At 35.2% G+C, this 15512-nt stretch overlaps 1 protein-coding gene across 1 annotated transcript in view; it reads left to right on the forward strand.

Annotated features, from left to right (window-relative positions):
• The first annotated feature begins 4524 nt into the window (after window positions 1-4524).
• Window positions 4525-15512, forward strand: part of LOC140164380 (cilia- and flagella-associated protein 337-like) — an 82630-nt gene continuing 71642 nt past the window's right edge. The window contains 2 exon segments of the mRNA XM_072187657.1: window positions 4525-4679; window positions 7591-7756. Of these exon segments, the coding sequence (XP_072043758.1) occupies window positions 7746-7756 (11 nt within the window). The 5' untranslated portion in view covers window positions 4525-4679; window positions 7591-7745.

Raw genomic sequence — 15512 nt, forward strand, 5'->3', positions numbered from 1 at the left:
ACTCGCTCTCTATCTATGTACTTTAGGAATTTGACATGGATTGGTCGTGGGTTTTCTCCCGACGGCTTGTGCTTGCGCTTAACTTCCCCATTGGGCTACGGTGTGCCCTTTCCACCTCGATCTTATTTGCATCTTCTATTTTCATATGTTTTTCAAGAAGCTCGATATGAAGGCCCGGCAATCAGATGAATCTTCACTGTTTTCTGGGATTCCCCAGATCACAACATTATTTCGGCGAGATCTGTTGGCCAAGTCGTCCAGCTGGCGCTCTAAATTCTCTATGTCTTTCTTCTCTGCACAAGTCCCTTGCTGCGTTTTAATTTCTTCAAAGATACTTCTACATTCTCTGCACTAGCTTCTAACTGTGTGACTCTAGTCTCTAGCACTTTATGTTCTATTTCTACCTTTTCCAGGCGAGTGAGAACTGTATTTATTAATGAAGTCATATCGTTCAACTTTTGCATTAGTTGTCCATTACTCGGCTCGTCGGCGCCATTTTGCACTCCACGTGTAGATCTATCAAATAGCTCATCTTCACTCGTCGACAATTCAGGTTCAGCTTCCTTTTTCCGCTGAGATTTTTTGTCACCCTTGTTTGGCTTTCTTTTACCGCTCATTTTATTCAGCAACTCTTTCTTTATCACGTAGAAACAGTTTGGTGGAGCAATATAATTAAAAGAAATTAAATTTGGCGGTTTTTGCCAGGAGCTTTAGCAAAGCACGTCTAACCCGTACAGTGACATGCGCAAAAAATCATTAACTTGCGACAAGTAACTTATTTTGCCTCAAAGGAAGAATTCTTCCTATTCAAATACATTGGAAGAACACCCGCTGTGCTCGGGGTCACATTCCATAATGCTAATATGTCTGCGCCCATGGGTGTCACATGTCCAGAAAATTTTCCCGTGAAAATTTACCTATTAATTCTGACTGCTTACTGCATGCTTCAATGAAAGAAAACAATTCTCACAACAAATGTTACAAGAATCATTACGAGAATTCATCGATTCTGTGATTCTCATCGAATATGAGGCCCTGTAAAGGGTGGGGGTTATGTGCATACATGTATTTTGGGGGTGAGGCTTTGAGTCAACCTTTTAGGGCTGTTGCTGCAGGGGGTAGCAAAATTAGGCACAAAATTGGGCAGGGGTGTAGTACCCCCTTAAATGACCCTAAAATATCATAGAAACCTTGACAAATTCTCATTGGACAATTCTGGTATGCATATTGATCGGAAGAGGGGGAGAACTTTAATCTGCGGTGGATTAGGGCTTCCCTTTAATTTAGTGCTCTTAGCTCTTTGATCACTATTGGGTATTGCCTGTACTTTTTGCCAAATGTAATAAATAAATAAATGGATAGGTGTAGGACTGTAGTGATAGGACACAGTAAGGTGACAAAAAAGTTTTACAGGCAGATCTATGGACTTTTAATAGGGTTGGTTTGTCAGGATTGGTTTTTTTTTCTGAAGGCTAAATGACCCTAAAATATCACAGAAACTTTGAAAATTTGGCAAAACTTTGATGATTTCTTTTGCAAACATATCTTGAAAATGCTTAATGTTCTGATTTTTTTCATAAATTTTCAGTCAAAATTAGTAAATTATGGTCCCAAATCAGCTGCTCTTCCAAAGGTTTTTTTCCATTGCCTAAATTATAAGAGGTAAGAGCAAAATGCAAAAATATGGCGTCATTAGGTGACAACATGATTTTTGGCATTCAGTGAGAGCACAATTTAAAAAATGGGATCATTGGGTGAGATGCTGACCATCTGAACCAAAATTAAGGGCATTGGATGAGAACATGACTTTTTTTTTTTTAATTGGGATCTTTGGGTGAGAGCCAAAACAGTCCCACAGAAGCCTCAAACAGTTAATTTCTAGTTCTAAATGTCTTCAAATCCCTGGCTTTCAAGTTGTTTTTTCAAAATACATTATGGAAACAAAATCAGTGATGAATGATATACCATAAAGATTTGCCCTAATGTCACACTTGGGCTCCTTTTCCTTGGGGTAAATGTCATTAGCAAATAGAGAGCTCCCTCCTCTGAAATCCCAACCAGAATTAAGATTCTGTGCCCTTATTTGCTGCTGGGAATTTTATGGGAGGGCACTTTTAGGGTCTACCTAAAATTCCACTTATGTCAAGGGAGCCCATAGCGCCATTAGGCGAACCTTTACAGTATAAACATATAAAAATATTATGAATTTATGAGATTATGAGATTATACTCATAAGAATCCACTTTTTCAGGATGCTTCAAATCCACAAAATTTCCCTCATAATACAATATATAAAACACAAAACTGGATTTTGAAACCCTCATAAAACAAAGTCAAACATAAGAAGCAACTTTTTCAAGATTTTTAATCCACTTTTTCAAGGTTTTTAGGTCAAATCTTCATAATTTTCCTCGTAATATAATAAAATAAAAGAAATAGATTTAGAAAGCCTCATAATTCAAAGTCAAAGAATATCAATGCTTCATAATTTTCCTCTTGATACAATATCAAAAAATTCATTGTGTTAGACTTTGTTTTATGAGACTTCTAGTACTTGTGTTTTTTATATAATATAATGAGGGAAATAGCCTAATAAGAATCCACTTTTTCAAGATGCTTATTTTTCAATCATAATTTCCCTCACAACACAAAATGAAACAAAAGAAATGGATTTTGAAACACTTATAAAACAAAGTCAAACATAAGAGTCCCACTCATCATGATGCTTATTTCAAATCTTCCTTCATAATACAACACAGAACAAAAGAAATAGATTTTGAAACCCTCATAAAGCAAAGACAAACATACATGTAACTAGGTAAAGAAAGAAAGATCTGATAGCAAATCAAGACCTAGCGGATGACCTGGCTAGGTAAGAAGAAATCACTGAAATACAATATAGCTAGCCGGTAACCTGGCTAAGAATCCACTTTTGTTCTACGGGCAAGTTCTAATACTATTATTTTTTTTAATTTCTTTCATAGCATGCTTTAAGGGGTACTACACCCATTGATTTTTTTTGCATTTTTTGCATTTTGTGAAGAAATTACAAAAAAAAATTGGACAAAGTGGTATGCAAAATGAAGGGGCAAATCTTCTCGTTTTATTGGTGGTATCGGTATCAATGTAGCTTACATGCTTTTACAGATAGAAGCCAAAAGGAGGTACATCACTGATGATTTAAATTCACTTCATTTTGGAAAGCTTACTATCAACGGATTTCGTTAAAATTTTGGATATGTGTTGCTAACACATTAGGGAAATAAAGTTGATATGTAAAATGGGAATAAGTGGTTCCTGATTTCTTTTATGACTTCATGAACTTGGTGCTCCACAACTATCAAAAAGGAACTGGTTAAAATGCTTCTATTTTCAATGTTGAGCTATATTTTGTATTTTTAACTTGCGACATTATTGCACTGAAACTTAATTAAGCCATAGGTAACAGGTTACAACAACCATACTACAGCAATGATGAAAAAAAATTGTATTTCTTGTCACCTATACAACCATATTGGGTAGTTTTCCGTAAGCTTACCTTTTGTGATTTTGGTAACTATTTTATATTTATTTGTGAAATCCGTCTCAACTAGGCATTCTAAATTGTACTCACCATTTACATCCCAAGGTATATTAGTATATCCACCATGCACTTCTCGATATATATCCAGTTAAAGACAGAATATCAAAATTATGTCTCATATGATATCACAGACTCTCACATGTGTATTCAAAATTGATGCTTAAATTTGACCTGAACCAATTGACCTATAACCTGACATACGGTGACCTAATAGCCTTTTCTTCTCCTAACAACTAATGACTATACATCCATTGTATAAGTGTTTATTTAATTTATTCAGTGTTATATCATGGTAGGTATTTTGCATTCACCACTATAGATTTTCTATAGAGAGTATAACAAAGGATTTAATGTATTCTATTCATGTACCCTACTTGAACATTTTGTAAAGAATAAATTATGGTTTGTTATGAAACACAGATCTGAGTTACTAGGTTACAGTAAACAAAAAATATATAGGGTTAAAATGACTTACTAAAATGGTTGAAAGTCACTTTATATGTAGATATATTTTAAAAGTTAAGGACATGAGGTGATAAACATATATATGTACTTAATAAATTTGCAAGAAAAAAAAGCAGAGGGGTACTGATGAAAATCGGGGTATTATATCGCCTTAAACCAGCCTATTGGTGCTTTAAACCAGCCTATTGGGCCAATCTTCTAGTCTTCTTCATACACATTTTAATTCATGAATGTTATTGTTACCAGTTTAGTTTTATGGATTCACTGGCAGGATGATGAGCTACCAGGAGCTTTGGGGACTTGAGCTTTTAGCAAGTACAAAATTGCTAAAAATGTCCTGGTTTTACCAGGAGGCCCAAATTCCAAAGCCATCCCTTGCCACATGACAATATGGCTATACTTAATATGTTACTGCCCAAGTCTAGGTCAAGAAGGAGGCAAAAAAAAAGTATACATTTTCTGATCCCAAAGTGCATAATGATGTCTCGCCATGCAGCAGGGCCCATAACATGCAGCAAAACACACCCATGAAACTGACACAGAGTTGCAGTGCTCATCAGCATCTATCCATCAGCATACATGTAGGAGGAGGGAGAAAAGCAAACATTAAGTTTACCCAGGGCCTTGTGAGGTAAGTTTTTAAGTATTTATTGAGAGTTGCAATTACAAAAACAAATACTTCTTTGAAACCTGGCAGTACTTCATATCATACAAAATGTATTATGTTCATTGTGGATATGGTGGGCATACTATCTTTGAGATGGAAATGGTAAATTAGTGATCTGATAATTTAATGTTTTGCTTTATTGTTCACTCATGAATAGAAAAGATGAAGGAAAGGAGAAAAAGAAACCAAAAATACATTAAAAAGCCCACAATGAACAATTAAGTTGATAAAGAAACAGAAAATTAGAAAATTAAACATGGAAGGAAAGAAGATACCAGGATTTAAAGGAGTACATTTCAATGTTATTCTAGTATCCTCTTTTTAAATATATTTAACTGTGTGAACGGATATCCATGAAAAACGTTTATTCCCAAAATCTGGTTGATTTTGTGTTTGTGAGTTATGCATGATTACATTGCTCTCTAGGCCACTGTGCTGCAATATAAATATCATTCTTTTTCAGATCAATAATACAGATTTGATGATATTTGATAGTGAATGAATCTGCCTGAAATCATGATTTTTTGCACACAAACATGTAGCCAGAGGTTTCCGGTGGTATAACAAATTTTTTGCAAAAAGTGGGGAATGAGGCTATGGATCACGAAATGCCTCTTTTAAGATCATGGATTATAACATTTAGCTCTAAAAGAAGAAAGTGATGAAAACTCAAATAAAGCTGTGTTACTTCACACGGCGGACATAAGTGCTTGTTATCGGTAATAAGTCACTATTACTAGTAATAAATCATGACTTAAGAACACCAAAGCAGAAGACTACAGAAAGTTGGATTCAAGGGGGGGAGTATGATCGACATACCATTTCGGACTCTTGTTTTGAAAGTGTCTGGTCATTTCATTTAAGTTAGTAAAAGTGTCTGTATGTAAAAGTTGTTGATGATATTTGGCGACAGGTCTTTATGTACAAAATGTACACAAATCTCACAATGAATAAGTAATCAGCCAATAGTACACACCAATCTTGTGTCATTATTAGTTTTCTATTAGCCAGCCAAATACAACCAAATTAATTGATAGTAATACATTACACTTCTTGTGTCAATTGCTTGCAATTCTCCAGTTAATAACCCCAGGGTTTGTGGATTTTTCGTATTTAACTTTGTGGAAGAAACTATTTATGTACACAAGTTCTGATGAGGGTATCCTTGCCTCAATTGGCTGGCAAATAATCTACCAGATACATATAGTAGTTCTTAGGAGCATTTGTTCACAGTGTTTCTAGACAGTTTACCCCCACAAATTTTCTTAGCATCTTATTGAGCTTCTGTATCGTTTGTTCAATATTGTGAATTTGTAATTATATATATCCAAAAATCTCTATTTCTGTGCACAAAAACTTTGTATGCTTTTAACATAATTTTGTCTCATACACATATCCCCCACCCCATGCTTACACACAAACACTCAACGGACTTGTCATGATTGATACAATAGGTTTCAGGAGATCATTGTAACTTTATTAAATTTTGTGTATAAAATCTCTAAGTAGCTGAAAATAGGCACACAAAGTATCTATTTTCTAACCAATTTGAATAGGGCTTGATGAACACTTAAAAGTACATGTAAGTGATTCTGTGATTGACAAATATACGTATTTCTGGAACATACAAAATCAGAGTTGCCAAGACAAAGATGTAGTTTACATGCATATTGTGATTTGTGGAAGTAAAAAGTCAGAAGGAAGTCATATTACTGTGTTTATAAATTAGTTTTTAAGGTAAGTGAAGTTTGCTCAGATTAATGTTACTAATGTTAGTCTAATCACTTGCAAATTGACAATTACTCCCATAGTTTCCTCTGCTCAAATTACTTACATTGGTTCTATAATACCTTTATGCTTGTAATACAGACTGTATGACAAATAAAAGTTTATTTACACATTGGTTCATTTGATCAGTTTTGGCATTCATTACATGTACTTAATCCGGTGGCAATGAGAGCTCAGATGGGTTTCATTCCATCAGTGAAGCATGGGAACGGATGTGGGAACACTAAAAAATGGGCCAATATGAGATACCACATGCACTACCAGCACAAGTGCTTTGATGTTCATGGAGAAGTATTGTAGAACTGAGGTTATCATATCAGGATTACCGTTATATACCATTGCATTGTTTAGTAGGTCAGTAAACAAGAATTGGATTTGGTATTGCTATAATAAATTTTGCTTTTTCAAGTTGGTATCAGAGGGGGGAGGGGCAGGATGCGGACCTCATAGTCTATGTTGAAAGTGTTCGGTTGTGTAGCTTCATGTACATAAAGTGTAAGTTTGCAAGTTTGAAAACATTATTATTCCTTTTAGCAATATGTTTACTCTCTCTGGAAATTTGGTGTTCTAAACAAAGCATTCTTTTTCAATATTTAACTAAATTGGTTCAAAATTCTTCATATTGACTTTATACGTTTATTGCAAAATCTTGTGCGCCAAATGTAATTTTTCCTGGGCCAAAATTGCGACATGTGGCCTCTGATTTAATACTGCTTGTTAGATGCATGAAGTTTGTTATGTATTTGTATTTTACATGTATAATAATTACCGGGGTACTCAGTACAAATGACCATACGGGACGTGCATAAACATGGGTAGCATTTTCAGCCTTCTGGTATATCAATGACCCCTTTTTCAAAGCCTATTTTGGTATATGAATGGGTCCTTTTTTCAAAATTTATACAATTTTGGGTAAATTCGGCCGAAAATTTTGACTTTTGGTATATCAATGGGTCCAAATTTCTTGAAAAATTGGTATATTTATGGGTCTACTTCCAAAATCTCAGTGGCACGTCCCTACCAAAACCAAACTTGAGTACCCCCCCGGGAATAATTAAGGCTTCCTTTTGTATGATTCTTCATCCAGATTTTCTTCCTGCTGTCAGTGGACAAAACTTAGCCACATTTATGTTGAAGAGAAACACCACAAGTATACCATGCATAATGAGACTGTGAATTAAATCATGGAAGTGATAGGCTGGATTTAAGTTTGTCTTACTGAGGGATATATTAGGACAAGTAATGGAGAGAAGGTGAGTTATGATCAGTGGCGACGCTACGGGGGTGGGGGGCAAGGCGGCATTTCCCCCTCCAAATATTTTTCTTGCCCCCCAGTTTTCCCCCACTTTTGAGGCAAAATCCCCAAAATTACGTAAATTTCCACTTTTGCAGCAATTTTGTGCAAAATTTGCAGATTCCCCCCCCCCTGAAATTCACTTTCCCCATGCCCCCCTGAAAATTCTTGGTGCCGCCACTGGTTATGATTAAAATCTACCATATTAGGCCATTCCTATTTGACATCCACACCCCACCCTGTGTAAGATTAAACCAATGTGGTAATAGGCTGGATTGAAGTTTGAATGGTTTACTGAGGGATACATGTATATATAGGACCAGTAATGGAGAGAAGGTGAGTTATGAATAAAATCTACCATATTGGGCAATTCCATTTAAAATTCACACACCCTGTGTAAGATTTTGGCAAAGTCTTTCACAGAGGCCGGAATATAGGTTTCAAATAGAATTTTTGAGTAACTTCCATTTGAAAAACTCAATTCCAGATGTGGTAGATATAAATAAAGCCATTATACAGGGGGAATGTTTTCAAAATATTTAACCCTAGCCAGTTCCACTTGAAACAAAATACCTCTCTGTGGAAGATTTTTTAAAATCTTCTACAGGGGTAAGACAGATTTCAAATGGAATAGTTCATAAAAATTAATAAAGCCATTATATAGGGGGAGTAAAGGTTTCAAAATAATTAATCCTAGCCAGTTCCACTTGAAACAAAGTACCCCTCTGCATGCTCTGTGGAAGACTTTTCTTAAAAATCTTCTACAGGGCTAAGACAGATTTCAAATGGAATAGTTCATTATAAAAAGGGAATGCTATCTAAACTTGTTTTGGGCTTGTTGGTGTTCCAATTCTTTTTTGATCAATTTTGGAAGTGGGGCCTAATTATATATGTTGCACTATAGTCTATACCACAACAGTTTAATTTAGTGCATGGTCTTATAATGTGCTTTTCCAGAAAAATAACAGATGCATGCCACCTATAGAGAAGTTCAGATTTCCGCAATTTCTGACCAGTTAATTATGATTACTGGACTGAAATCCAGACTTTCAAAGTGTCTAAATACAAAACAAAATCCAGCAAAAAATAGTTCACAATCAAAACCCCTAAATTTTTTTTGGGGGGGGGCATATTTTGGACAATTCTGTGATTTTTTATACATTTTATTGCATTTCCACACTTTTCCCAGTAACATTGGCAGCTGGAATTCCAGTCATTTTCAGGTAGCAAACCTGGAAATCCAGACATCTCTTTATTGAAAATTTACTCTTCTGTGGGATGGGGTGGGCATATATTTTCTGGAGTAGCCCAATGTACTAGTGTAATTGGAGATTTAAGAGGCCAAGATGTTTATTGCACTGGGTTTGTGTTTCATGGTGTTGCATCTTATGAATATTGATTTAAATTGAGAAACAATGGCTTAGGTGTGTCATGTGGTAGTAGGTGAGAGGAGTGCCTTGTTTTATATAGAATGTTGGCATAGGCTTGCGTGATTATTAAGAACAATCAATTTTGATTATTTTATCATTTTTTTTAATTGATTTTTTTTTTTGTATCAAATATTGTGTGACCGTAGGTTGAGCACCATTGTTGCATAGACTCCCACTATTAAACAATGCGGTGCATTTTTAAGTGGAGAAAGATGTGTCTAACAGAAGAAAGCATCTATAAAGATGCAAATATTTTTAAAACCACCTACATTTGTATCGGTTGAAAATATTTCTTTAAAATCTGTCTGCTTAAAACAATGAATTATTTTTGATTAAAATAAAATGTTGATACAGTTTTTTATATTATCGAGTTCTCAATTTTAAAAATAATTGATTATTTTCAATGAATTAAAATATTAGCACAAGACAGTGTTGCTTATGGTAGTTTTTTTTTTAATAATTGAAATAACCATCTCATTGTTTAAAAAAAAAAAAAACAAGCATTTTAGTTGGCAATTTGTAATCTAACAGCATTCAAGATAATAATAAAGTGTAGATTGTTGAGGTTATCGCATGTCATCACCTAGTCATCATTATCATTGTTGTCTTTGTCTTTGTTGTCATTGTCGTCAGTGTTATCATCATCATCATTGTCATTGTCATTGTCATCATCATCATCATCATCATCTCCTCTGCCACCACTCCCACCCTACCTCACCCACTGACCACCTCGATCACCACTATCACCACCCTACTTACCCCACCCACCCCCAAACCTTTCAATGTCATAAATGAAATACATAAAAATCCTCACTCTCATTAAACCTCAATGAACACACAATTAATTCAGTATTATCAAAATTAATCATTAAACTCACTTAATAGCACTCTTTTCTTTTAGACCACTCGAGCTATACATTGTAATAGGTCAAAATTACAAATTTATCAAAATAAACTTTTGCATCATGGTTAAACATGTTTTTAGCCATGCACACATACCTTTGTTTCATCGAACAAGCTTTATTTTGTACCAAAATGTATTTTCATTGCTATTTTTAACGTAAAAGAGCCGGTTGCAAACCAATGATGCCTGCTCCAAAACGTTCCTGTAGCACAAGAGCTTAATGTACGCTCTTGAAAAACGTGCTGTATTTTTCTGAGAAAATTCCCTCATTTCACAAATTCTTTGCCATTTTCCACTCATCTAATCATGTTTTCATGTGATGGAAGTTATGCTGATATTATGAAGGTATGTTTTTTGCATTTCCGATTATTTTGAGACTTGTTAGAAGAATAGCCTTTTTCACATGTGTTCAAAAAGTTGTTTCAACCGTGTTTTTTACCCCATAATTTCCCTCATTTATCAAAGCCCAGCCCTCCTTCAAATACATTAAACCTTGACTCCAAAGTGTTAGGTTACTGTTTAGCCTTAATGAAAAGGTAAACCTTGATGCAAAAGTAATATTTTAGTCCCTATAGTGAGGGTGATGTAAAGGAAAAGATCGCCCACTTAAATACAAAGAGCATAATAGATTACTTAGTTAGCAACACAGGATGTGACTTAAATTAGACGTGATTGATCAATGCTATCTATTGCATGGTTGCAATATATATCTGAAATCAAAGGGCCAACAGTCATAATAACAAGTGAATTAAAAATAATTAAGAGGAGAAATACTATTAATTGTTTTCACTGCCTCAGCTCAGCATTGAAAGGATGTGATTTGGTAGCAATGTACTAGTTATCATTGGTCTTAATGTATGGATGGACTTTCTCCATAATGTTGCTCCATGGTCTTTCTACATGGCCTTGCTGCATGAGCTGGCTTGGGTTTTCATCTCAAATTTAATTTGCTGCATGGTAGTGATGGTTGTTCACTATGTTTTGCGATAGTTTTAGTTTAAACGTGATCATCATGTAGTGGAAGGAAGGAATACTAAAACCATGAAAATTCAATTGTGCAGTTTATAGCTGGATCTTACTTTGCTATGTTCACCAAGTATTGCAAGGATTTTGCAGTATTGTATCTTCAAATGATATTTTCCAGATGATTACAAGCAAAACATTACAAATGAATAATCTGCAATTACTCACAATTTCTGGGTATTGTGTGTCCGCAGTGACATTGATAACTCAAAGAATGGTTGAAAACTATGGACTTCAGTCAAGTCAATAAACCTGTATAGAAAGTCTCCAATTTGGTAACAAAATATAAACTGATGTGTTTGAATTTTTGTTAGACATGTCATTCAAGATATTACCAAGAGTTAGTTGACAATTTTACACTGGTGGATTTTGTGGAATTTGGGAACTGATGTGTTTGAATTTTTGTGAGACATGACGTTCAAGATATTACCAAGTGTTAGTTGACAATTTTACACTGGTGGATTTTGAAGTGGTTGTGAGTACCATGTCAAAACCCCGGAGGTTTGAAAGAGCTGTTATTGATGCGTTCTTGGAATCTATGAGAGCTGAGATTGCAAATGATGAGTAAGAATAAAATGGACAATAGTTTGTATTATTTCTAATTGTTGTAATCTTTTAAGAAATAAAATGTTTCATGATGTTCGGGTCCCGGGTTCGGGTTCGGGTTGGGCTGAAATTTTGCATGAAGTTAATTTGATCAATACATCCCATAGGCTCCGGAAGATTTTTAATATTGGGGGGCCCAAAGTTTTTCGTCCGCTCCGAGGTGCGAAACGCTAAAGGGGGTGGGTGCGGGAGGGGCCACGCGGAATCTTTTGAAATGCATACATTTTTACATGAATTGTACCTTACATTTTGAATTATACCTAAAATTATGAATTTTACCTTAAAATTATGAATTTTACCTTAAAATTATGAATTTTATCCTAAAATTATGTATTTTACCTTAAAATTATGAATTTTATCCTAAAATTATGAATTTTACCTCAGATTATTGGGGGGGGGGCTCTAGGGTACTTGGGCCCCCTCACCAAAATTATTGAGGGTGTCGGGCCCAGACCCCCAGACCCCTTTGTTAATTTTCATTTCTTTTCTTCCATTCTCAGTTTCTTTCTTCTGCCTGTCCTGGTTACTTTATCTTTTTCCTTTATACTAGTCTTCATGATTGATTTTCTCTCTTTCATCTTCATTTTTTTTTTTTTGTACTTTGTATTAGACCCTTCGCACTTGATTATTAGTTTCCTGTTTACCGCCCGCGTCCAAAATTGAAAATCTCAAAATAATTAATTATTTTATTTTTATTTCTAATTTTCTCCTTTAAAATAACATTCAACTACTTCTACTTGCCATTTTCTGACTTTAATAATATCAACAATAATGATGAATGAACAAAGAGTACAACTCCACCTTCACTTATTTGTAAAATCAAATATTGTTGTGAAATAATTAAATGCCCGCTCTAGTCAAAACGAGTCAATAGTTGCTTGTAATAGTTCAAACTAAATAAAGAAAATTGATAATTAATAATTAAAAGTCCCTTTTTCAAAATCTTTAACAGGAAACTAATAATCAAGTGCGAAGGGCCTTTATCTGTTTCTTTATCTATTTTTGTTCTCCCAATAATTGTTTATCTTTCTCTCTTTTACTCTTTGTCTTTCTTTCTGTCACCAAAAAACACCACTTGACAAAGGATGCAAATAAAAAACACAGGTACTCAAGTGTAGCTAGACATTTTATCCTCGACTGGCACACATTCCACACAGTTTTGTCAGAAATTTCAGCAGGGGTGTAATTTTTCCGGATTTCCGGATTTTTGGGATTTAAAAAAGTTCGGATTTCAAAAAAAAAAAAAAAATTTTGTTTTGTCGCTTTTGGAGTGGCCCTGGACCAAGAGCTAAATGCTTAACAGAGATGTCACATTTCGAATTTTCAGTTTCGGATATGAGAAAATCTCCAATTTTAAAATGAAAATTCCTTAGAACCCTGACTGGATGATTTATAGACACACTGTACTGTGCAAAAATGGTGATGCAATTTCTCATGTGTATGTGAATGATATGATACTGGAAGTATAGTATTCACAGATAATAAATGTTTTTATACTATAAAGTGAAGTATTTTAACAGTTTCTCATTTTTGCATTTTACCCCATGAAATTGCATCTCCAGTGGTGCTCAAGTGTGTAAAACCCCTCTGGCTTCGGGGGCCTTCGCCCCTCGACCCCCACCGGGCGTTGCCCCTGGACACCACAGGGGACCCTTAAGCGGGCCCCTGGATCCCTGGCCGCAACAGGCGAGAGCTCCGCTCGCTTCGCTCGCTCCACTGCGCAATTTCATTGCCTTGGGTTTTTTTTCTTAAAGCACCAATCACACCCCTGTTTCAGTTCGAATTCACCATGCTCGCAATTGAAAAGACTGTAGTCAATGTGGCACTGTCTGTGGGCAGTGCAGTGGCATAGAAAAGCAAAGGGGGCAGCTGCCCCCTCCTGTGAAAAGTCTTGCCCCCCCATAGGATGGTGGCCGCCCGATATTTAAGATTTTTATTAGGCTTTTTTGGACTTTTTAGCATCAATGTTTGCCCCCTTAAATTTGTCTTGCCCCTCCCCCTTTCCCCACCCTAACAAATGGGCAGCTACACCCCCTCTGGGAGAAGTCTTGCCCCTGACTACACTCTGATATAAGTAATTTCAATGTATTTGATTAGAAAGGAAGCATTGGAAATGAATTGAGTCATTGGAGAAAGATACATGTCTCTCAACTTGTCATCAGAACACTGTGTTCATCTTAGCTTTTGTGTCATAGATAGTGCCTCAAGTCAAACCCCATTTACTACATGTAGAAACCCAGGCCATGCACCTGCTTATACAAGGACAAGGTCAGCAAAATATACTATCTTCATAAGATAATTCAGTCTGTATTAAAACCTCAAACTGTTGCTTACTTGGACATGAAAGCAACAGTATTTGTGCACTGAAAATATCCTAAATTTTCCTAATCTTTTTATGATAGCTCTCTATTTCTACCCTCCGATGTGATATGATAAATCCAGAATATTCACTGAAATTATGTTATTTCACACAAGAAGATGGGGGATTGACTCATGCATTAATCATATACAATGTAGTAGAAAACTTACATTTTTTATCAAAGTTAAACATTTGAAAATAGTATTTGATACTGCTGCATTGATTCCCGCTAGCTTTTGTAGATCATTAACGGTAGCTTTGTTAGACAAATGATGGGAGAAAATATATGCTTAGGATCATGAGAAATCATCCCCTCTCTTCCTATCTATCTATCCACCCCCCTCTCTCTCTCTATTTCCTTCATCTCTCTCCCTCTCATCATCTTTTTCTCTCCCCTCCCCTCTTTTCTCCCTCCCCTGTCTCTCTCTCTCTTTCTTTCTGCTTATCAAGGTATTATTAGCAACACTTATTGATTATTGTTCTGTTATTGTTAATATTATTGCCTTTATATCTCAGAATGCCCTGGGGATATAGAAACTCACACAGAATAAGAATGTGTGGAGATATTAGTATAAACTGCAGGTGCAGATGAGAAAGTACAAGCAGCGAACATGATTCATTTTCTCTCTACATAATTGAGACTTGCAAATGTAAATTGGATATCGATTTCACATGAGTATTCTTTTATACATTAATCAACTCATGAATTAGCAGATCAAAAACAAAATACCACTAATCAGAGCTGTTGAATAAGGTCTCATGGTAAGGCACCAGACACAAATTCGTTTGATCTTTGGATCGACCCTTGATGCTGCTGCGATGCTTGTTATTAATGTATTGACAACTAATTAATCAGAATTAATGGTAAATTTATATTGGTCAATATCAATACAGGCAAATATTTATATGTTATCACAATTAATAACAGTCAATTAATTAATTTCATAAATAATAAGGATCGACAAAGCATCGATGGTTGATCCAAAGATCAAACTAATCTGTTTCTATTGCCTGATTCGGTTAAAGCTTATAAATTTATGCATGTATTTGATTTGAATAAAATGATAAAAAAGCTATGTACAAGAGCAAGAACATCGTAACATACACTACGCAAAAAAAGTTTCTTTATGGTTAGGAAATTTACCCACTATTAAAATCTAGCGACTAATTTTGTACGTCCTGCGCATTTTGACACCTCAATCACTACTCTACGACACTCCTGAGAAAAGATATGAATGGTTAAGTAACACGAGGTCGAAAAATGAAAATTGCAAAAAGGTTTATTTAAGTTTTCAGCATAAAAGAACACAAAAAACAACAAACATGCAGATAACATTTTTTGTTTAATTGCTGAGCACATTTCAGGCATCATACTGCCGCTTCCAACTTCACT

The sequence above is a fragment of the Amphiura filiformis genome, chromosome 11 (assembly GCF_039555335.1).
Source record: "Amphiura filiformis chromosome 11, Afil_fr2py, whole genome shotgun sequence".
NCBI classification, from domain to species: Eukaryota; Metazoa; Echinodermata; class Ophiuroidea; order Amphilepidida; family Amphiuridae; genus Amphiura; species Amphiura filiformis.